Genomic DNA, 22,784 nt, shown 5'->3' on the forward strand with positions numbered 1-22,784 from the left:
GGCTGTACAAATGAGCGTAGCTAGAAAATTATATATTTGGTTACCTGCTGTCACTTTTGTGACTGCCTTGGGGCAAGGCTTGGCTTGGCACCGCGTAAACAGGCGAGGTGTTGTGCAGATGATGCATTTTTCTTGTGTTTCTCTGTAGCCCTGTGGCTCCTTTCCAGAAAGCCGCAGTGCAAACTGCAGAGCGTACATCTGTAAATGGCTCTCGCCCAGGTGGGTGCAGCAGACTCCTGGAGATCTGGAGATGCTTTCTGTGGCCTTCTGTGCCCGGTCTGAGACATCCCACGTCACCTAGAGGGGCTGGGGAACTAGTTCTGAGCGGTCCCGCTCTGATTTCATCTTGTTGGTAGTAGAAGTAAAAAGGGGGTCAGGATATAGAGACTTAGCCCACATCCATAAATATCTTTTGAACAGGTAAAAAGTAATTACAGATAGCTGGAGGCAGCTGTCTTCTGCCAGACGCGGCTGCACTGCAAAGTAGGAGGAGAGTGTGTGTGTGTGCTCACTCAGGAGTTTCAAGGACGCTGCTGGTCTGATTTAGGGTTCCTGGGTTGGAGAAGGGTGGTGGTTTTTTTTTTTTCCACACCAAAAATACAACACAAACAAGTGGGAGTTGAAGTGAGAGACCTGCTTCTCTCTTGGTGATTGTTGGGAGCAGTTGAGCTCTTTGGAAGCTGAGAAATAGGGGATTCATGAGGGTAGAAGCGATGGGAAGCGGGAGAGCCGGGACCAGCGAGGCTGTGGGTCCATAGCCTGTTAGAAAATGAGGGACAGAGGTGAGAGCAGCATGTTTGACCTTCTCACTGCAGACTTTTTAAACTCTCATCTGGGGTTGTGCCTTGTGTTTTCTTTGGGCTTTGAACAAATGCATGACTTGGTCCTTGTTTGTGTGGTTTTTTTCCCCCCCTCCCTGTTCTAGGGATGATGGCAAAGAGGCGCTTAAATTCTACACAGATCCTTCCTATTTCTTTGACCTTTGGAAAGAGAAAATGCTTCAGGACACCAAGGATATTATGAAAGAGAAGAGGAAACACAGGGTGAGGAAATGGGAGATCTCTGCCAACAGAGGCATTTCGGGAAAGAATAGGAGGTGGGAAGTGTTGATGATTATTGGACGCCAGAGTTGCTATCTGAATTTCAGGTTTGCTCTCTTAAATTCTTTAGAGATCAATTCACTGAAGTTTTTATCTGGCTTACTCTCATCCTTGTTAATTAAAAAAAAAAAGAAAACAAAGATACCCTTAATCTGTTTTTCCAAATGCCACTGTCTTGGTGTGGTTATAATGGCTTAATTTGTAGTCCTCAAACATAGCGCTGGTGCAGTCAGCGGGGGAGAAAGTTGTGCTGGAGTCTCTTTCTGCACTTCTGATGTTGCACGGGGGTCTGTTCAGTGTTGAAGCACTGCAAATCCCACTGCCCCGGCACCACGGCGTGTCGAGTGCTGTAATAAATTCTACTGTGGAAGAATAAAGAAAGGAGAAAATGTCCCTCCAGGAATGTGCGAAACCAGGACCTAATGTTGAATTAGGGGCAAGCGGGGGGCTTAACAAAACCATTTAAGCTGAAAATGCCAGGTAGAGTTCCTGGTTTGGTTCCCTGGGGATTTGGACCCATGTTTACCAACACCGAAACTTCCACCGTAAAAGATTGGGTTTGAGCGTACTTTATTTAGCTTTTGAGCAACTGGAGGAGTATTAAATATCAAAACCCGTCATAATTTTTCGATCAAAATAACAAAAGGAGAGATTTAGGGCATGTCAGAATACAGAGAATGAGGCTTGCTCTCATTCTCAAAGCCCGCTTCTTTGTGGGCGAGTGTCCAGATTGCACACCCAAAGCACTTAACGCCACCAAGGTGATGGTGAGCTTTGGCAGCTGTGACACAAGCGGCTAAAAACTGAATCGATGTGGGAAAGTGAGCTTCCACTCTGCCTTCGAGGTGGTCGTGCCAGGGAGTAATGATGGCATCATCACGTCTGGGGAAATCTGATGTTGCCTGTCTGTTGTTAGGTTTTTTTTTTTTTATACTACCTGTGCTCCAACTTCTTTGTACGGGAGATTTTTGGAGCTTTAAAATTAAAAAAACCTGGCCCTCTTTGAGAACGTAATTTCTTTTGAAACTACTACAGGGCTGTCCTATCCCTCCCTATTCCCAGAGAGTTTAAAGCAAAATAAGGCTTCTCTTTGATTCCTTCTCCCTTAGAAAGAGAAAAAGGAGAATCCGAACCGAGGAAATGTGAATCCGCGGAAAATCAAGACCCGGAAAGAAGAGTGGGAGAAGCTGAAAATGGGACAAGAATTTGTCGAGTCAAAGGACAAACACGGTCCTGCTGGGTAAGCAAGTCTGGGGGCTCCGCTGGGCTCCCCGGCAGGGGGGGGGAACGGGCGGGTGTTGTCGATTATAATGCAGTTCACCCTGCTCTGCAGCTTCTCCAGGTCTGCTGCGTGACTCGGATCGATACCGCCACTAATCAGATTCTCCCAAGTAAATCCGTCTGCTGATTTTTTTTTTTTTTTTTTTTTTTTTTTAATTTGCTAAATAAATCAGGGAGCTCTACGCGCTTTGAACAAGGTGGCAGGAACAGCGTCGGTAGCGAGTCTGCTCTCGGCTGCCTGTCTTGTGGGCACAGAGGTGTTGAGAGCTTTGGCTCCCAACCCCGTGGCGATGCCCTTCCCGTCACACCCGGCCTCTGGGCTTTCCGCTGAGGAGCGGGGTGGCATCTCGGCGGTATTGTGCCATTTGCTTTGTTACGCTTCGCAAATGGCTCTTCACACCCTCAAGTTGAAGCGGGGGCTGGCCCCATCCAAGGGTTTCGAGCTACAGATCTCTCTTTAGCGCTTCTGGTTTGGGAATTCATTTAACTTTTGACACTAGCGAGGCTGGAAGCAGACCGAATCCCCCACAATGCACTGCTCGCCCGCTCGCTCCGTGCAGCTTCCTTTCATATAAGAAAAATCTCTCTTTAAATCACACTCTCCAGCTAAAAATAAAACTTGCTTTTAGTTTAATAGGAGAACGGGTTTGGTTTCTAGCAGAGGAATCGAGCGGCACAACAGCACCGTTTTCTTGCTCCTCTTGATTTCTCGTGTTAAGAGCGTTCCGTGTATTGAAATTTGAGGTCCGGAGCCCCCAGGGATGGGGTGGTTTTGTCACCCCACAGTGAAACGAGCTCATTGAAAGCCCAAGAGTGGGCTCTTCCTTCAGTGCTGTTTCAGCTCTGGATACTTGCTTTTAATGGCATCGCTGTTTCTTGGGTTCTTTTTGATGTTTTATTCTCAAGCTTATTTTTTTTTGGCATCTTTGAGTAGCTCTTCTTTTTTGCTGCTGCTGATACCCGATGTAACTGGGAGTCCTTCGCATCCAAGCTGGCCAAAACACGCTCTTATAAATTTATTTATTTTTTCTAGAATCAAATGTTAAGAAACACATTTTGGTGTTTTCTTGTTTACTAAAATAAGATACTCGTGCTGTTTTGCTGTGTGGTAGCAATAAACAAACACGGGAGCATCTGGGCAAATCCTAGCCAAAGAATTGGGCAGAGCAAAGCAATAGCTGGACCTGCTTCTTCATACGGGATGCTTTGAGAAAAAGAGACTGGTTTTTTTTTTTCCCAAATGTTGCTTTAAGGTTCTGTTTTTTGCGCATCCTGTTGTGGTGGTTGATAAGGTCCCACCTGAAGGCAGGTCCCGCTGGGCTGGGAAAAGCCAGAAAACCTCATTTCTAAATCCTGCAGGTTGATCCATCCCCACTCGATTAATAGCGGAGGGGTGGTTGAGCTGCTGTGCAGTTGTTTGTTGTAACCCTTCCAGGAGGCAAAGCTCTTGTGAGTGAGGGGATAAAACGAGCTTTAGACATCACCTTGAACTCTTTAAATTGCTTGGTCTTGCTTTTTGCTCAGGTACCCCTCTAACATGGTGTATCAGAACGGCAGCATCGGTTCAAACGACAGCATGGACGTGAACTGCTACCCGCCACCGCCGCAGACTGACTCTATTGTGCCACCACCTCCTTCGTTCCCAGATGACAGCCTGCCTCCGCCCCCGGTGGAATTTAGGTAAGCCTACGGGATCCCTTCTGTCACCGAGGAGTAGTAGGTGGTGTAAAAGGATGACATGAGACAGGCTGAGATAGTTCAGCATAACTTCCTAACGGGTGTTGTATGGGAACCAGAATGCTCCTGTCTGGAGGGGAAGCGCAACTGCAGGCAGGGACAGAGACACAGCTCCCCAGAAACCCCAGCCACCGGTGCTGTTCCCATACGGAACGGCAGAATGAGCTTGGGCGACAACTAGAGCAGACTCATTTCACTTTTTCTAGAAGACTGGGGTCCTAATTAATGCTCTGGCTCCATTCCTTGAGTTTTCCAATGCAGTTGTTCCAGAGCATGTAGGCTTACCTTCCTGACGCCAATGGTTCTTCACACTGCTCTTTTGCCTCTGGTTTTTGTTACCGTTCGCCCTGTGATCTTTGACAAATGCACGACGTGGGTGCTGAAGATGTAGATGTAGTTAAATTTAAAGGACTTGAGCACGTACCAGCTGACTTCTTCCCAGAGACTTCAGTGTGAGTTCGGGGCAGCTGCTTTGTATCGGATGAAATGGTGACTTCCAGTCACCTCTAGAGATGAGAATTATGGTCCAGCAGTGGCTCAAGACATAAAAGGTAAAACAAGAGAGTAGCTTTTTTTTTTTTTTTTCTTTTAAAGGCAGTAAAACAGAGTCGAGTAGAGGAGGAAGTATGTCTGGTAGACAGGACTGTGTTAACTTGCCTCCATCTTATCCAAAGGCAGCGATGCTGCAGAAAAGGCTCTTCTGATGTGTCAGAGAGACCAAGCACTCCCCTCTGCAGCGCGTTCCTCTAGGGCAGAGCAGAAACGAGCTTTCAGATAAAGCTTATGCTGCCTTATGCGGTTGCTTAGACCTCCGCCTAGCCACAGAGATCTCCCCTCTCTGGTTTTGTTTTGGTGGTTGTTTTTAAAGAACCCTGGGAGCTAGGTTTGATCTCCAGTAGGCTGTCTTGGATCGGCACTGCGCACTGTTAAAAACTGTGATGGTTTTGTACCAAACGTAACTTATTTTTCTGCCTTAACATGGAAGGAGATGTCAGTTTAGGGCCTCCTTTACATGTACATAAAATATTACAGTATTTTATGGGCAGTAGCGTTTTCTGGTAGATTTGATCACTCCTGAAACAGTGCTTTCCTTAAGAGCACATGGTGTTTCCGAGTCTTTCTCTTTGCTCCCCACGGCGAGCTCTGAGACATGGCTGCCGCGCTGCAGCTGAGCCGTGGAATCCGGTGAAGAGATCTGTTCCCAGCAGGTGCTGAGAGCATATGCTTTCCTGGTACACCCACCAGTCCTTGTGCGATTTATCACGGTAGACATCCCTGCTTGGCCTGTCATGAGCCTGACCTCAGCATGGAGGGGTAGTGGCTCGCGTTGCTGTAGGAGCTCTCAAGCCAGGAGGTTGCTCTGAGTTCAGAGTGACGCCCGGCCTCTGGCGCAGAGGTGAGATGGCTCATGTTCTTGTCAGCCTGGGGAGATGGGACGGATGATAGCGTTTCTGCCAGTCCCCAGAAGCTTTCCTTTGTTCTGGTGGTGTAGGCCAAAAGAAACACTGCGAGGAAACTAAAACCAAGGAGTGAGGTCTCATGGAAGCACCAGTTAAAGCTGAGACTTAGGTTTTTCTTGTCAGGACTGCAACAAACACACATGATTTGTGTTAACATCAAGACTGTATAGTCTAATGTGGCCTCACAGCTAATAGCTTTATTTCTCTTTCTCCTTCTGGTGCAACAGCTATCCTGTAGACAACCAAAGAGGTTCTGGTTCTGGAGGGACCAAACGATCCAGCCTGGTCAGCCCGAGTCACCCGCCACCAGCTCCTCCCATCGGATCCCCCTCCGCAACCAGGCCGGGCTTTGCTCCCCCTCCGGCGCCACCTCCGCCGCCACCACTGATGGGAAACACCCCCCCTCCACCACCTCCCATGGGCTTCCCATCCCCGGGAACCCCACCACCGCCCTCACCCCCTTCTTTCCCTCCTCACCCCGAGTTTGCTGCCCCCCCACCGCCGCCACCCCCTCCGGCAGTCGAATATGCCAGCGTGCTGCCGCCTCCGCTGCCGCAGCCGGGCGGTGGGACCGCGCCGCCTCCCCCTCCACCACCACCGCCTCCTGGCCCACCGCCTCTGTCCTCCAGTGGCCTGGATGGTCCCCCACCTCCTCCACCCTCAGACACCTCCTCCTCCAAGGCCAAGTCATCCTTGCCTGCAGTTAGCGATGCCAGGAGCGATCTACTTTCAGCTATTCGTCAAGGTAAGGTTTTTTCTTTCAATGCCAACTTTCTCCTTTTCCTTTGGAAAAACCCCGTGGTATCCAAGTGCGAGCTCTTGGGAGCCGTCTCGTGAGCAGTGGTGTGACTGTCTCGCTGCTCGAGACCTGTCCCTTGTGTCTTTGTCTGCCCACCCTGATCGCAACCTCGCTAGGTTTTATGCCTCCATTTGTGCCTTTGGAGTTGGCAGTGCTGGAATTGGTGTGGTCTAAATTTGTGAGTGGATTAACGGGTCCAGTAGAGGCCACGAAGACACTGCGAGGGCTGGAGCCCCTCTGCTGGGAGGACAGGCTGAGAGAGTTGGGGGGGTTCAGCCTGGAGAAGAGAAGGCTCCGGGGAGACCTTAGAGCCCCTTCCAGTCCCTCAAGGGGCTCCAGGAAAGCTGGAGAGGGACTCTGGATCAGGGAGGGGAGCCATAGGACAAGGGGGAGTGGATTTAAACTGAAAGTGGGGAGATTAAGATGAGATCTGGGGAAGAAGTTCTTTGCTGTGAGGGTGGTGAGAGCCTGGCCCAGGTTGCCCAGAGAAGCTGTGGCTGCCCCATCCCTGGAGGGGTTCAAGGGCAGGTTGGAGGAGGCTTGGAGCAACCTGGTCTGGTGGGAGGTGTCCCTGCCCAGGGCAGGGGGTGGCACTTTATGGTCTTTGAGGTCCTTTCCAACCCGAACCATTCTATGATTCTATGACCAGCAGTGGTTTAACCCCTCGGAGGAGCAGGGAAATGATCCGCTCCCCGTTCCTGCTGCCCACCCAGCCTGTCTTGGCTGTCATTCACCATCCATGTCATCCCACAGCGTGTCCAGTTCTCAGTGGCAGGGGACAGGCTGCCATGCTCAGAGGATTGTGTCAAAGGGATGGCTGCTTTGGGAGATTTCACTGTGACCAAAGCCTTTGCGTGATCCCCTCCATTGCCTTCTTCCCAACAGGCTTCCAGCTCCGCAAGGTGGAGGAGCAGCGGGAACAGGAGAAGCGGGACGTTGTGGGCAACGATGTGGCGACCATCCTGTCACGCCGCATCGCTGTGGAGTACAGCGACTCTGAGGACGACTCTTCGGAGTTCGATGAGGACGAATGGTCGGATTAACCACCGTCCTGTCCCCTTCTTCCCCTTCTCTCCCGGGTTAACATCTTAAAGAATCAGGTGGCCAAATCTTCCACCACTTCCTTTTTCATCCCATAACCCAAGATGTGCCAAGGGTTTTCAGACAACCAGCAGCGTATCTCCCCTCTCCCTCCCTCTCCAGCTTTGGCAGGACTTCGTGCTCTGCCTTTCCAAAAGGTCTCCTCATGGACACCGAGGATGCGGTGTCGGGATTTAGCTGGAGGGGGTGTAACGGTTGCTTATTTAAAAGAGAGCTAAACCTCCAGATTCTGGATGCCACCAGGCAGAGCACATATAAACCCTCCATCCTGAGGGATTTTTAAAGTAAAGATGGATGATCCTGTTGCGGCCGCCTGGCCTTTTAGATGAAGGACATTTTCAGCTAGTTTTCTCATTGCAACAGCAGACAGTTGATCTGATGGCTCTTCCTTTCCAGTGAATACTGGCAGTGCTGCAAGAAAATGGGCTTTAAATGTCTGTTCTCTGCTGCATCCCACTGTCAAATAATCAGGTTTTTTGGCAGTAGTGCACAATTCTTTCCCCTCTGACCCCCTAGTATTATTTCCAGACGACCCTGTGTGGGGTGCGCTTCCTGGCTCTAGGGCTGTGGATTGGTGCAATGTGAGGAGGGACTTTATTTTTTTTTTTTTAATTATTATTATTATTATTTTAAAAAGCTGCCTTTACCTTCTTCGAATCTCCTGGACTGCTTCACCCTGTCTGCCGAAGGAGACTTGCCCAAAGGGATGCAAAACCAGGGCAGGATGGTTCCTGGGCTTCCCAGAAACCGCCCCACCGAGACACATCCGTGTAGGCAGCGCTGAGCGGTGGCGAAACCCCGCTTTGGTGATTTCTCCAATCCATGCTGAGAGCATGCTTAAAAAAAAAAAACAAAAACAAAACCAAAACAACCAAAAAGTAAAGAAAAAAGTGCCTAGAGTGAGGAGATGGTGTGGGGAAAGGTTCTCCGAACACCAGGCGCTTTGGTGGGCTTTGGCCTGTCTGGGGCAATGCTGCAGTTGGTTTGAAGAGGTGCTTTTTTTTTTCTAGTGGGGTGACAGACGACCGTATACTTTTAACACAGGGACTTGAGTAGCAGAAAATGCTGGTATTACCTTTGCTTCCTCCTCCCTTCCGCCGAAGGAGGGGAGTTTGTGTGCCTAAAAACATCTAGCGTGTGAACGGAGTTGCCCATTGGTTGCATCAGACCTAACCTACGTTGTTTTCCCATAATTTTATTATTATAATTCCTTAGTTAATTTTAAGAAAACGTTTCTTCTTCTCACTAACCCTAGGAATTCCCAGGCTGCTCACTACAGATATGGGGGCAGGGGGAAGAAAATGGAGAACTTGAACTAGCTGACCTAGGTTTTATTGCTGTTTTATATTACCTTACATAGAATATAAGCGTATCTTGGAAATCTAGAAGCAAATACTCTCCCCGATGCTACAGATGTGTATTTTAATTTGGCTGCGACTCTCTCAGGGTCATGCAAGAAAACAATTCCAAAGCTTTTTGGAGATCGTGGGTCCAGCTGTTGTGGGGTGGGACCAGTTTCACGTCCCATTAAGACCAACTCTCCAACCTCTTTGCCTTTTCCTGTTGTCGAGTATTTTGCCAGCCCGTGCCTGCTCTTTCTTCCCTGCCTTGCCTCCTTTAATGATGTCGCTGATACCTGGAACGCTGGGCCGAGCCCCAGGCTGCTGAAGACCCTTCTTGGGGTTTGATTGATGGCTTCAGTTTGTGCCATTGAGTTCTTACCCATTTCTTCTCCGTGTGTGCGTGCGTGTTTTTAATCTCTGTCAGAGCAGAGAAGGGTCTGGAGGATTCGGGGGCGGGGGGGGGGATGTTTCTGGGGTGCGGATCAAGCCGAGATCCAGTGCGACCCCGAGAGATTTCCTGGGCTGCTGCGCCATCAAGATTTGTGGCTGCTGCGAGGGGCGGAGACGGTGAGGCATCCCGATGGGCTGGAGAACATCTGAGCAGCTCCAGTTCCAGGTTCTGGAAGAGGGAACAAACCCCTCGAGTGCCAGGGAGCCATCGTGCAGCGGGGGGACTTGGAAATGCAAAGTGATTATTGCTGCGAGCTGGGTAAAGGGGGGGGGGTTAGAGGAAAATCACTGCCTCTTGTTTTTTCTGCTCTTTTCTGTAAGCATCCTCCTCCGGCTGCTCTCGGAGACAGGTTCCTGGGGAAAACGGACCTTTAAGCTAACCCGGGCTGACAGCGTTATCACACAGGGAAGCGAGGAGCTCGCAAATGCCAAACCTGGGTTAATTTTAAATTGCCTTAACTAGACTTGGCCCCTGGTGGGAAAAGGGGAGCCGAGTGTTCCTGTCGGGTGAAATTCAGAACAGTGCCATATTCTCCGTGACCCAGATGGATGGTCTGTCAGGCCAGGACCGTGCCTGGGGGTGGTGGGGGGGGAGAGTTGTGGACGGGGTTGTCCCACGCCGCTGCCTGTTGCACAAGGGATGCTTGTGTGGGCGATGGTGACACGGGTGGAGTCGGCTCCTCCGGTTGCCTCGCCTGCTTTGCGGGGATGCTGCTTTGTCCCTGCAAGCCTGCTGGAACCACCCTCCGCTTTCAAATCCCATCCCTAGGTGAGAATCAAAACTGCTGGATCCTTAACAGAAAGGTTGTGGATAGGGAAGGAAGCTTTGGTTGTGTTGGTTTGGGGTGTTGTGGGTTTTTTTTTTTGTTTGTTTTTTTTTCTTAAAAATATCCTTTTATTGCAAAAAAGGAGTGGTATGAGCCTTGCGCGGAGGTCCCTGAGAAACAGCTGGTGTGGAGCGACAGTCTTTGAGTATCGTTGCAAAATCACAGAGCGCTGGGCCACCAAGTAAGCTTAGTATTTCTCTAAACCAGTAGGGGAAGAGGAGAGGTGCCAAAAACAACCTTTGGAAGACAGAGCGGCCGTGCTGGAGCTGCAGGGCCACCGCCCCGCGTGGACCGGGGGCCCGGGCCGGATTCCCCTCCCCATCTTTGTCATTTGTTGTTCACTTACTCTTTCCTCCCCTTTTTCCCCCCCCGCGGTTGAACGGCCCGGCGGGCGAACCTCAAGCATTTCACAGAGGCCAAAAGCCAAGAGCTGGCAGTCAGGGTCCTCCCAGTCTTTCCATTTCAGCCCAACCCTTGTCCGTACGGAGCCGTGGAGGCGCAGCCGCCCTTTTCTCCCACCCTGGGAGCCGTTTCCTAGGGGCGAGCTCCTTCCTTCCTCGCACACGGCGAGTTTGGACAAGCCAACGCCGCCTTCCCCTTCCCTGGTTAAAAATTCTCCCGGTGTCCTCGCCCGCAGTGCTTGGCTGCTGCTCCCGGCAGCCTTTTGTGTGTGTGTGTGTGTGTCCCTGCTGTCCCCCCCCCCCGGCAGGGAAAAACCTCATCCCGGCTCCCCGGGCTCAGCCTGGAGCCAGTGACCTTCACTGCTTTCTCCTCTCCTTATCAGACCCAAAGCACCAGCCCGGATTGAGGGAAAGGGGGCTCGGGGGGGGGTCCCAGGTGGCTGCAAAACTACAGAGTGCCGTTTCAGGGAAAGGATATATATATTTTATATATATATATATAATTTTTTTTTTTCAGTCCATGAACTTATTTAACGTGCCTCTTTGGGAAGTGCCTGCCCTTGATGGGCTCTGGTGGGGCAGATCCAGCTGCTCGCCCCCCCCGCCCCCATCAGGTTTCGTTGCTGTTGGATTTGGGGGGGTGCTTTCTTCCTTTTTAAACAAAGCTTTGAAGTGGGAAGTGGATCCGATTTGGTTTTATTACTGTATTAACCTTCATTTTAATTCATTTCAGAAACTAACCCTTTTTTTTTTTTTTTCTTCTCGATTAGAATGGCATAGACTTAGAGAAGCCGTAACCCTCCCGAAGTGCCTTATTTTCCTACGCCGTATAAATATATTTATAAGAGTAATTATTCCACTTGTATCTTAGGGGTTTATCGCTGAGCAGAGAGGATGGGGGGGGGGGGGGGGGGGGTCGGAAGGGCCGTGTTTGAGGGATACTCTCAGGGTGTGTGTGTGGGGAGGGGGTAGTTTCAGACCAAAGGAGTTTCACCCGTGAAACTCTGCTTAGAAAAAAAAAAAAAGCAACAAAAAACCCACAAAAAAACCCAACCTCACAAGCAAAATACTGTAGATTTGTTTGGTTTTCTTGTTTTCTTACCCCCCCCCACGGCCCCCCCTCAGGCAGCGGGTGAAAAGCTGCTGCGGGAGCGGAGAGGGGGGGGATCGTGTCAGTGCCTTTGCTGCCTTCTGTCTATGTCCCCCCCCCAGCCCCGTGTGACGTCTGTCTGTCCTTCTCCCTGTCGGCTGCTGTGTACGCCAGGCTTTCCTGCTGCTTTTATTTTTAATTATTTTTTTTTTTTATTTTATAATCAGCTCAGTAACCCCTGGGTGACGATCCCCATGGCAAATGATTTTGTAATGTACATGTGAAAAAAAAAAAAAAAAAAAAAAAAAAAAAAGAGATAATAATTTTTTTGATCCTTTTTTAAAACTGTAAACTTGATAAAACCTTTCTATCCAAATCGGTGCCTGCCTGTGTTACTCCGGGTCTGTGTCCGGGAGCTGCGTCGTGGTCCTTGGCACTGGATGGTGGCTGGTGGTGGGCAGAGGGGTGGCTGTGACCTCTCTGTGTGTGACTCCTATTTGCCCGGGAGCACAAGGAGGTGCTGGGCCACCACCCAGTGTCCCCCTTGAGTGTCCTATAGCACATCCCGCAGGGAATTTGGGGCTGAATTTGGTGTTTCGTGGAGGGCACCCGGGCTGAGAGGTGAGAAATCCACCCAATCCCAAGCTGTCCCGCAAACGCCAACCCTGAAAAAGCCCCTTCCCATCCCCAAAAGCCACCGTGCCGGGGTGGGGAGAGGATTATCGATGGTGGGCACGGGTGCCAAGGATCCAGGAGGAGCTCCAGCCTCCCGCGGGTGCTCCCTGCCATACGAAATGAGCCTGGGCTCCGTCTCGCCGGAGCGGAGGCGCCGCAGCTGGGCTGCCGGGGGGCTGTGCTGATGCTTTTCCCTTTTCCCTTTTATTTTTTTTTTTTTTTTTGGCCTTTATTTCAGCTCCTCAAGGTCCCTTCTCTGGTTCATCCGCCAGGTCCTGCCCCAGTGGCCGTGGCTCCTGGCCCTGGCTTTCAGGTGCCGCATCTGGGCTCGGTACGTGAGCCCGTGGCGTGGATTTTTCTTGCCGGTCGGTGGAGAGTGACAAAAGGATCCGTCCCCTGTCCCTGCTGCTCCTTGGTCCTGCTTTTGCCGCCAGCTCCGCTCTGCCAAATTCCCTTGGCTTCTGGGAGACACCCGTGCGAGCGCTCGCTCTGCAGCGGCTCTGCCTTTCTTGGCTGACAATAGTCCCTGGCTGCAAAACCTCATTAGATTAATTGGCCTTGCCAGCTTCTGAACAAGCAAGGCCTTTAGTCGTGCTGGGGCGCGGAGGGCAGGGGAAGGAGGGGATCTCTTGGGCTTCCACCCATGCGTGTCCCGGCTCCGAGCCGGGAGGAGCAGCCGGTGCCCCCGGCTCCCGTGTCGGGATGGGAGCAGCGGTGGCCAGGGCTAAATTGGTGCCTCTGCTTTTTTTTTTGGGGGGGTACATGGTAGCACACAGCCCTGTGCTTTTGGGGCACCAGCCCTTGAAAGTCATCTTTGGGGTGTGTATCGGTGGGTGTCGTGTTGGTTTAAGCCACCCCCCAAAAGACAGATGGGGAAATTTTGGTGCCTCCTTCCCCCCGGGGAGGAGATCACAAGCCTCACCCTCCACCTCCACAAGCCAACCCCTGGAGCCGTGGCGAGCTCTGGAGCTGGAGGAGCCTCCTCTCTGCTCCTCCCTGGACCAGGGAGGAGAAACCAAGCGTGTGCCGATGCTCTCGGAGTCCCAGCCCTTTCCCTGAGCTGCCCTTTCCCCGCCGCTGCAGCCGGGGCAGGGTCCCCGGGGCTCTGCCGTGCCGCGGTGCCCTGGCCTCGGCCCCAGCCTTTGATGCGTTTGCCCGTCTGCCTCTTCCACGGGGCTGGGCACCGCGGCTTCACAGGAGCATCCCCCCCCCCCCCCCCCCCCCCGCCTTCTCCAAAGACCTATTTAATTTTCTCCTTCAAGGTGGTGTTAGCAACACCCAGAAGATGCTGCCGGCTGCTTTGGACGAGTGGGCTGCCGTGTCCTTTCCACCACTGACGTCAGCTTCTCTCCCTTAATTCCCCCTCTGGGACCCGAACGAGTGCAGGCGCTGCCAGCTCCGATCAGCGTTAACAGCCTGCTCTCCCGGTGTGTGGCAGGGGCTCTTGCCTTTGCCAATGTCACCCCCGACTCGCGCCGCCTGCCTCAGCCAACCCTCGGCGGGTGGTGGGAGAGCGCTCCCCTCTTCCCAACACCCCGGCCAGGGCCCGCTGCCAGCCGAGAGTCCCCGTTCCTTGCACGTAGGTGTGCTGAGATGGCAGCTCAGCCCCTGTAGAAATGGCTGACTCCTTCTCTCTCGCTCTTTCTGCCTTTTTTTTTTTATTTTTTTTTTTTTTATTTTTTTTTTTTATTCCTCTTTCCCTCCCTCCCTCCCTCCCTGCCTTTGCTGTTGCCTACGCGGTTGTGTGGGGAAGGCAATCGGCTCCCGTGCTGCGGATGGCTTTATCTGTAACTCTTCCATCTGCTCACAGCAGCTCACAAATAACCACGGGGTGCCAGAGGAATTATGTATTTGGAGCTCAAGTTTCTGCAGTCTGGCAGGGCAGCAGCTCTGCGCCGGGCTCAGCCGCTCCCGCAAAGGCCACACGCCGGAGGGTTTGATGCAGCCGGGGCCAAATTCCGCACCCCGGTGCCGGCTCCAGCCCAGGGACCCAGCGTGGGGCCTCCGGGAGACGGGGGGGGGGGGTGGGGTGGGGTGCGGAGGGTGCTGCCACCCCTGGATCCCTGCCCCCCCCCCGGCCGGGCAGCCAAGGGCTGGTGGCACGAAGCCGCCTCTGCGTCTGATGTTGCTGCAGGAATAAAATGCGAGGCTGTAGGGTGTTGGAGACCGACTAGAGAGAGATCAACCCAGGGGATGCTGTGATTTCCCCCCTCCCTCCGCCAAGGTGAATTTGGGAAGCCCATCAGCTCCACCGCAGCCCTCTGCCCACCCCACTGTGGCTCAGGGTGGGTGGGAGCCTGAGGGGGGGCCCAGCCAGAGACCGCTTTCCACCCTGATCTTTGCCATTTCCCACCCAGAGCAGCGCTTTGGGACGGGCTCTCCATCCCCGGGAAGCCACATCCGATGGTTCCCGGGGCCGCGGCTCCGGTGGTGGCCGATGGGGACGATGCTCCGCAGCCCGGGAAATGCCTCCCGCTGCCTTCGGCATTTGGTAAAACACTTAGGAGCGGGGCCTGCGTTTTCTTCATTTCCTGCCTCCGCTCCCGCTTCCAAGGAAACAAAATCCCCCAAGCCAGGGCTGAGGTTTCTCATTTAAATGCAGCCCCGGCCAAGAACCGGAGCCTCTCAGCCCTCCCCGTGCCCCGGAATTCCCAGCCCGGCCGCCCGCCGTGGTGCAGGGGGGGGATGTCAGGGTTCGTGCTCCCCACCGGAACATTCCCATCACGAGCACCCCAGTAAATCACTGGGAGCAGCGAGGGATGCGGCGTGGGACGTGGGCAGCTCTTGGCTCTGCCCCAGGTGGGTCAGTGGGGGTTCAGGGCCGTTTTGGGGTACCACTGAACCTTCCTCCATCCTCCAAGCTGGCAAACCCCCCCTGTTTTTGGCACTGAGGGGAAAGGAGGGCTCTTGCCCGGCAGGAACCAGATCTGGCTTTGCCATCGTCGATGCCAGCGCTCTCACCCAACATCCCTGCTCCCGGTGAGGTGGCAAAGGGCAGGCACCTGGAGCCGGAGCCGAATCCCACTGATGCCAACGGGGCAGGGGTTGCCCACGGCAGAGAAAGGGGAGCAAGACCAGCCCGGACCCCCGTGCCCTCCCTGCGGCACAGCCAGGGTTTGGTGGCATCGGCTGGGAGCCCCGATGCTGGGCAGGAGGTGCCCGGGGAGGGCTGTGCCTTCCAGATGTGCGTGCGCAGCTGGGGGGTGATGGCGTGCCCACGCCTTTAGCCCCCTCACAGCCTCTTAGCTCGTATTTTAACCCCAAAGCTGGGCCATCACACACACACACACCCCCCCCGGACACATCGGCAGCGTGGGGGTGGCTGCTCAGCACTCGGGCGCCTTCTCGGATGGATTTGGCTGGTTTTGGCTGGTTTTTTTTATAACTCCGCTTTCTGCATCTTTCTCCACCAAAAAAGGGAGCGGGCTGGGCCCCGCTGCAGGCTGTTTATCTCCCAGCTCGGTGCCGCCTGCTCCGTCCCCCGAAAGGCCTGGAGCAGCCGGGAATGTCTCCGGAGTGACTGGCTGGGTGCCAGGAGAGCAGCCAGCCCCACGGCAAGGTCGGGGGCCTGGATTCCCCCAGCCCCCACGTTCAGCCTCCGCTTCCCGCATCCATCCCGGCGGGAAGGAATCGGACACAGGTAGGAACCGAAGGGTGAGTTTTCCAGCCGGGAAGCGGCACGTGGGGGCAGCCACGTGCTGAGCGACGGCCACCGTGGTGGCTGGTGGCAGCGGGGGACGGGGGGCTGCGAGGGGTGACGTCCTCAGGGGGACCCGTGGTGGTGGGTACGAGAGCTCCCAAATTGCTGGCCGGGGGGGAAAAACAGGGATCAGCAGCCCCTTGGCCTGATGCGGTCCCACGTGGCTGGGTCTTGGTGGCTTTTGTCACCAAGCTGTCACTGCGGGCTCACCCCCAGCTCCTGAACGCTGTGATTCCCCCCCCCCCTCCAGGATGAATTTGGGGACCCCATCAGCTCCAGTGCAGCTCTGCCCACCCCACCACCGGCCAGGGTTGGGTGGGAGCCCAAGGTGGGGGGGGCGGCAGCAGACCTGCGTGGTGCTGCCTTTACGCCACGTGCTTGTACACCCTGCGGCAAACCCCGGCGTGTCACCCTGTCCCCAGGGGAGGTGACAGGGACCCCGGGGAGGAGGAGGAGGAGGAGGAACCGGCTGGGCTCACCCACCCGTGGAGTAGAGAAGGGGCTGCGGCTGCTCCCCCTGAAGCCATCAGCAGGGGAAGCACAGGGGGGGGAGAAAAGCTATTTAAGCTGCCGTACGGTGTTGACGTGAGAACAACCGAGTCTAAACTGCCCATGAATCAAACGGGGCTGGGAATTACAGGATTTTTCACTGCCGGGGGAGGTGGGCTCAGGAATTATCCCCTGGCTGAGGGGGATGGAGGGGCCTCTGCTCAGCCCCGGGGCACAATGGGCACAATCCCCAACCCCTGAGCTTTGCTCCAACCTTTTGGGTTAAACCTCTTGGGTTAAACCCCAGTGGAGCCCCCAAATTCCCCAACCCCGTCCCCAGTGCTGAGACCAGCCCCTGGGGAGCAGGAGATGTCGTTCTGTGGGTCCTTCAGCCCCTTCTCCCTCGTCGCTTGCTGCCACAACCCCTTTCCCACGCTCGGCTCACCCGAGAACCGCAAAGAAATCTTTATTTCCTTTGCAATAAACAGCACTGACCCTCGGGGCTGCCACCAGGTCCCCGAGCCCAAGGTGAAGCCCAGCCTTGGGGGGGGACAGCACGCATCCTGCACCCCCTGACTCCGCAGCACCCAGCCGGGCTCCGGCTGCTCCTCAGCCCTGGGCTCTGCCACATCCCAGCACGTCTACGGATGCACAAATGCCTGTAAGAAACCTGCTGCTCCCTGACCGGGGTGGGCAGGGGCACGGGGGGGGCTCTAGGGGCACGGAGCCCTGCTACCGGAGGGGATGAGCTGCCCTAATTAGCTTTGCTGTCATTAACCCTGCCTTCCCTGCCACGAGCGCTGTGCGCAGACAGGGTGGGCAGCAGTGATGGGCATCCCACATCCTATTTGAGGCGGTGACACCGCACTGCTGGGGGGATCCTGGGCAGAGCCCCAAGCCCTCCTGTTGCCCCCCCCCCTCGCCAGGAGAGGGCCCGGGGTGCAGGCAGCTGCCCGTGACCTTGCCGTGACGGAGGCAGCGATAAGGGCACAAGGCTGGATGCAGCCACTCTGCCTGCCGGGCGCTGTGAGGATGAGGATGGCCATGGCCCTGGGTGCTGCTCCCCAGGGCCGGATCCTGCTAACAGGATGTGATTTTGGTGGGGGAGGTTGGGGGGTGGGAAGAGCTGTCAACTGGGGTTTCTTGACAGGGAGCTGGGAAACAGAGACCCTGCCTGGACTGGGGGTGACGGCACGGGGACCTCAACCTGCTCTCCCCCCATGGGAGATGCCATCCCACCCCCTCCCCAGCATCGAACAGCCGCACCTCGTATCACAAAGTACTTTTTATTCTCCCCCCCCCCCCCACCATGGTTGTAAACAAGAAGCATGTTCCCCCCACCCTAACCCCCCCCTCTGCAGCAGCACCCCACCGAGGGGTCCCCTTCCCAAGGGGCCTCTTCACATCCATCTCCACCCCCAAAAAATGTGCAAATCCAGTCCCAGTGCAAAAAAAAAAAAGGCTTTGGTGGTAGGCGGGGGAGGGAGGGGGGCAGCCCTGGGTGCCATGAGGGAGGGGGCAACACCCAGGGGACCCCGAAGGTGCTGGGTTTGGGGGTGCGGAGGCTCCGGCAGCACCCTCTGCCCGAAGGCAGCGAGCACTAGAGGGCAGCAGGTCCCAGCGCTGCGCCGGCGGGAGGGCGGCATGAAAATCACATTAAATGATAATTAAAAAATAATAAATAAACGGACGGACGGCTGGGAGAAGGGGGGGGGGGTGGGTTGGGTTTGAGTCCCTCCTCTTCCTCCTCCTCCTCCGGCAAACGTGTCTTTCCCCCCCCCCCCCTTCCCCAAACGTACAAAATATATTTTAATTATCTGAGGTAAATAACGAGGTTGTAAAAAAAAAAAAAAAAAAAAAGCAAGAGGGGAGCGAACATTCCAGGTGTTGCCCTCTCCCCTCCCCCAATTAAAAAAATAAAGCATCATAAATAGTTTTAAAGAAAATATGAGGATCTCTCCCCTCTCTCTCTCTCGCGCACGCGTACACGCATAAATATAGATTCTATTATGGATAAAAAATACGTTTTTCTCTCCTGTAAATTCAGAAAATAGAGGAAGGGGAAGGGGTTGTGCCCAAAAGGACGGGGCTGGGAAGAGCTGCTTGATTCTGAGAGCTCCTGCGAGGTGTCTCTGGGAATGGAAAGAAAAGGGGGGGGAAAAAAAAAGGAAAATCCCCCAACCGCAATGGGTAAGTGAAAGGTGCAGAGAGGCCGGGGCCGGGGACAGGGGGGGGACGTGTCAGACGTCACTGGGGGAGCGGGACCGGAAAGGCATGGTGGAGGAGAAGCACCCGCAGCACACGGTCCACAGCACTTTCTGGATCTCCTGGTTCCTGAAGGCGTAGATGACGGGGTTGATCATGGAGTTGTAGGTGGCGGGGAGGAGGGTGACGTAGGTGTAGAGAGCCGGGTAGCTGTAATCCCCCAGGAGACAGTAAATGGCGAAGGGCAGCCAGCACGAAGCGAAGGTGCCCAGGATGACGGCCAAGGTGGCGATGCCTTTTCGGGTGGTGACGTAGTGGGAACTGGCCAGGAAATGTCTCTGGACGGCGATCTGGTGGGCGTGCCGGCAGACGATCTTACAGATCTGCACGTAAAGCTGGAGCATCACCGCAAAGACCATGAAGAAGGAGACGGAGAGGATGATGAGGTGGTTCTTCGTCAGGGGTTTGACGATGCTGCAGGTGGAGGGCTCCTTCAGGCAGTTCCAGCCCATGATGGGCAGGAGCCCGTAGCAGATGGAGGCTCCCCAGGTGAGGATCAACATGATGTAAGTCCTGGTGACCGTCCTCTCCGAGTAGTAGGTCAGGGCGTTGTAGAGGGACAGGTAGCGGTCGATGGTGATGGTCAGCAAGCTGCTGACGCTGGCCGTGAAGGAGGTGACCAGGAGCCCCACCGTGAGCAGGCTGATGGCCTCCGAGGGGATGAAGTAGACAAAGGCGAAATGCAGGATCAACCCCAAACCGGCCAGGAGGTCGGCCGTGGCCAAACTGCCGATGAGGAGGAACATCGGAGCCCGGAACGCCGGGGTGTAGAAGATGACCACCACCACGATAGCGTTCTCGCAGGAGATGATGGTCCCGGAGATGCAGAGGATGACGTCCCATGGGTTCAAGGCGAGGGGTTGCACCACCGACTCCAGGTCCAAGGAGCTGCCGCTGCCGTTCCTGGCCGCAAACCAGCCTTGCTGGCCTTGGCTGGAGTTGGGGGGCCCTTCTTCCATCATGTTGCCGGAAGCTGACCTGCTGCAGCCGAAAAGAGCAGCCCCCTCAGCACCCACTGCCCACAGCGGGGACCCACCCGCCCCGTCCCTGTGCCCCCCAGACAGGGACAGTCCTGCCTCCCCCCCAAAAGTTGTCTCTGGGAGGAGGGGAAGAGCGGGGTGTGTTGGGGGGGGGGGGGGGGGGCACTGTTAGCTCCCAGGGGATTTTTCTGGACAAGGTGGTTTGGGATTAATTCTTTTCCAAGCAAAGAAAAATAAATGTATGATTAAAGCGGGGGGGGGGAGGGGGGAACACTCAGCCCGCTCCTACATGCATTAGCTGGGGGGGGCTTATGCATTGCACGATTTTGGTGGATAAATTGGGGGGAGCAGGACAGCCCCTCCCCACCCCGAGGGCTTCAGGGCAATGTTTCGGGGGTCCCAAGCAGCAGGTGAAGGGGGCAGCCCCGCTCACCCGGGAACCGGGCTCCGACCCCGGCGGGGGTGGAGGAAAGGAGCCCCCCCCCATCCCCACCATGAGCCCCCCCAAACGGGGGGAATCCCCCCTTACCTTGGGGGTCTGCCCCTCCCGGGGCAGCCGGGCGGGCAGCACAGCCCCTCTGCCCTCTTCCTTTTGCCCAAGCGGCTTCACACCCCCTCCCGGTGCCCCCACCCGGTGCCGGTGTCCCCTCCCACGGTGTCCGTGTCCCCCCCCCCCCCGCGGTGCCCAGCACTCACCTGCCGGGATGCTCGGCCCGGGCTGGGGGCCCGCTGCCATGGGCGCCTTCGAGTTATAGTGACCGAGCCCCGCCGGGGGGCGGTGATGGGGGGGGAAGAAAGGGGGGGGGGAAAATTTGGTGTGTAGGGGGGTGACTCACCGCCAGCACACACCACCCCCCCCCGCACCCCCCCCCCCCCCCCCCCCCCCCCAGCCTCGTTCGCCCCTCTGTGACGTCAATGGCGCGCCGGAGCCAATCAGCGCCCCGCCAGGCGCGCGCGCCGCATAGTAATCACGCCGGGGATGGAGCAGCCCATTCATAAAAAAAACAGCTGCCCCCCCCCCCCCAACCCGCCCCGCGCTCCCCACGCCCGCTCGCCTCCACACGCCCCCCCCCCCCCCCCCCCCATCACCCAGGCCCACGCCACCCCCGGGACACGCCCCCCCCCCCCCCCCTCACCCGGTCCAGGTTCCCCCCCGCCACGTCCTTGCAAAGCCCTTGCAGGGCCGTGCTGCAGAGGAGGGGGGCGCCGGTTTCACCCCCCCACCCCCGCCACCCGACCCCCCACCCCCCCCCCACCTTCATTGCAGAGGTTTGGGGGCTCCGGTTTGCACGCAGAGCGTGGGGTGTAGAAGGGGCGGCCATGGGGAGAGTGGGGGGGGGGGGGGGGTGAAGCCGGGTCCTCCCCCGCACAATCGGGGGTGCGCAGCCTCCCCCCCACCCCCCCCCCCCACGCTTCCCCGCGTGGGTCTGAATAATTCATCACCGGCAGAACCGGGAAGGCCTGGGGGGGGGGGCGGGGGGAGAGGGAGGGGGGACTGCGGGAAGGGTGGTTGGCGGGGAGCCTTCTTCCCTGGAGGAGGAGGAGGAGGAGGAGGCGTGCACACCCCCGGGACTCTCCCCCACCCCCCCGCCCCCGGTTCCTCGAAGCAGGGCAACGGACGGGGCGGCGGGGGGGGGGGGGGAAGTACGGGGAGGGGGGGTGGTTGTCATTCCCGGCCCCGCTACCAGAGTGTTGGGGGGGGGGGGGGGTGTCCCGGCGGCGCTGGCGAGGACCCCGCGGGGGTCGGGAGCCCCCGGTGCTCCTGGTCAGGAGCACCGGGGGCTCCCGACCCCCGCGGGGTCCTCGCCAGCGCCGCGGTCGCCACCGCCCCCCCCCCACCCCCGGTAGCCCCGGCCCGGCGGGAGCTGTCCGCGGTGCTGAACGCCGGTGGCGGGTCGGGGGGGGGCGGTGTTCGGGATCAACGGAGGGACCCGCCATAGCCCTCCCGGGAGGGTGGTGGTGACCCGGGGAGGGGGCTTGTTGGTGGTGGTGGTGGTGGGGTTGAAGGGGGTTTGGGGGGAATAGGGAGGGAGCTGGGGGGGGGGGGGGGGGGGGGGAGTGCGCAGGGCACGGGCTGGGTGTGCAGGGAGTGCAGGGTGTGCAGGGTGTGCAGTGTTACAGGGTGTGCAGTGCACAGGCAGGGTGTGCAGGGTGTGCAGTGTTACAGGGTGTGCAGTGCACAGGCAGGGTGTGCAGTGAATGCAGTGTGTGTGCAGGGTGTGCAGGGAGTGCAGGGTGTGCAGTGTTACAGGGAGTGTAGGGTGTGCAGGGTGTGCAGTGCACAGGCAGGGAGTGCAGGGTGTGCAGTGTGTGTGCAGTGTTACAGGGTGTGCAGTGCACAGGCAGGGAGTGCAGGGTGTGCAGTAAGTGCAGGGTGTGCAGTGTGTGTGCAGTGTTACAGAGTGTGCAGTGCACAGGCAGTGAGTGCAGGGTGTGCAGTGCACACACAGTGTGGAGCGTGTACAGCGTACTGTGCGTGCAGTGAGTGCAAGGTGTGCAGGGTGTGCAGTGTTACAGGGTGTGCAGTGCACGGGCAGGGTGTGCAGTGAATGCAGTGTGTGTGCAGGGTGTGCAGTGAGTGCAGGGTGTGCAGTGCACACACAGTGTGGAGCGTGTACAGTGTACTGTGCGTGCAGTGAGTGCAAGGTGTGCAGGGTGTGCAGTGTTACAGGGTGTGCAGTGCACGGGCAGGGTGTGCAGTGAATGCAGTGTGTGTGCAGGGTGTGCAGTGAGTGCAGGGGGTGCAGTGCACACACAGTGTGGAGCGTGTACAGTGTACAGTGTGTGCAGTGAGTGCAGTGAATGCAGTGTGTGCAGTGTTACAGAGTGTGCAGTGCACAGGCAGGGTGTGCAGTTAGTGCAGGGTGTACAGTAACAGGCAGGGTGCGTGGTGAGTGCAGGGTGTGCAGTGTACCGGGTTTGCAGTGCACGGGGTGTGCAGTGAGTGCAGTGTGTGCAGTGCTCACGCAATGTGCAGTGCATGCAGCGTGCACTGCACAGTGTGCAGTGAGTGCAGTGTATGGGGTGAGTACAGCGTGTGCAGTGAGTGCAGGGTGTGCAGTGTAGTGTGTGTAGTGTAGTGTACA

The 22,784-nt window shown here is 56.4% G+C and overlaps 2 protein-coding genes across 2 annotated transcripts in view; one reads left to right on the forward strand and one right to left on the reverse strand.

The window, feature by feature from the left end:
* The window catches only part of WASF2 (WASP family member 2), a 31,326-nt gene extending 22,299 nt beyond the window's left edge, over nucleotides 1–9,027 (forward strand). Inside the window, exons 5-9 of the mRNA XM_074162163.1 lie at nucleotides 926–1,043; nucleotides 2,210–2,340; nucleotides 3,906–4,061; nucleotides 5,806–6,323; nucleotides 7,263–9,027. Of these exons, the coding sequence (XP_074018264.1) occupies nucleotides 926–1,043; nucleotides 2,210–2,340; nucleotides 3,906–4,061; nucleotides 5,806–6,323; nucleotides 7,263–7,420 (1,081 nt within the window). The 3' untranslated portion in view covers nucleotides 7,421–9,027. The remainder of the gene's footprint in view (nucleotides 1–925; nucleotides 1,044–2,209; nucleotides 2,341–3,905; nucleotides 4,062–5,805; nucleotides 6,324–7,262) is intronic.
* Nucleotides 9,028–18,693: 9,666 nt separating this feature from the next.
* Nucleotides 18,694–19,680, reverse strand: GPR3 (G protein-coupled receptor 3). Its single transcript, XM_074162181.1, has one exon. The coding sequence runs from the start codon at nucleotides 19,678–19,680 to the stop codon at nucleotides 18,694–18,696; it is 987 nt and encodes a 328-aa protein (XP_074018282.1).
* Nucleotides 19,681–22,784: the final 3,104 nt, after the last annotated feature.

The sequence above is a fragment of the Numenius arquata genome, chromosome 21, assembly GCF_964106895.1.
Source record: "Numenius arquata chromosome 21, bNumArq3.hap1.1, whole genome shotgun sequence".
In the NCBI taxonomy this organism is placed as follows: domain Eukaryota; kingdom Metazoa; phylum Chordata; class Aves; order Charadriiformes; family Scolopacidae; genus Numenius; species Numenius arquata.

Coding starts and splice junctions, on each gene's coding strand:
- GPR3 (XM_074162181.1), bottom strand. CDS start 19,680: ATGATGGAAGAAGGGCCCCCCAACTCCAGCCAAGGCCAGCAAGGCTGG.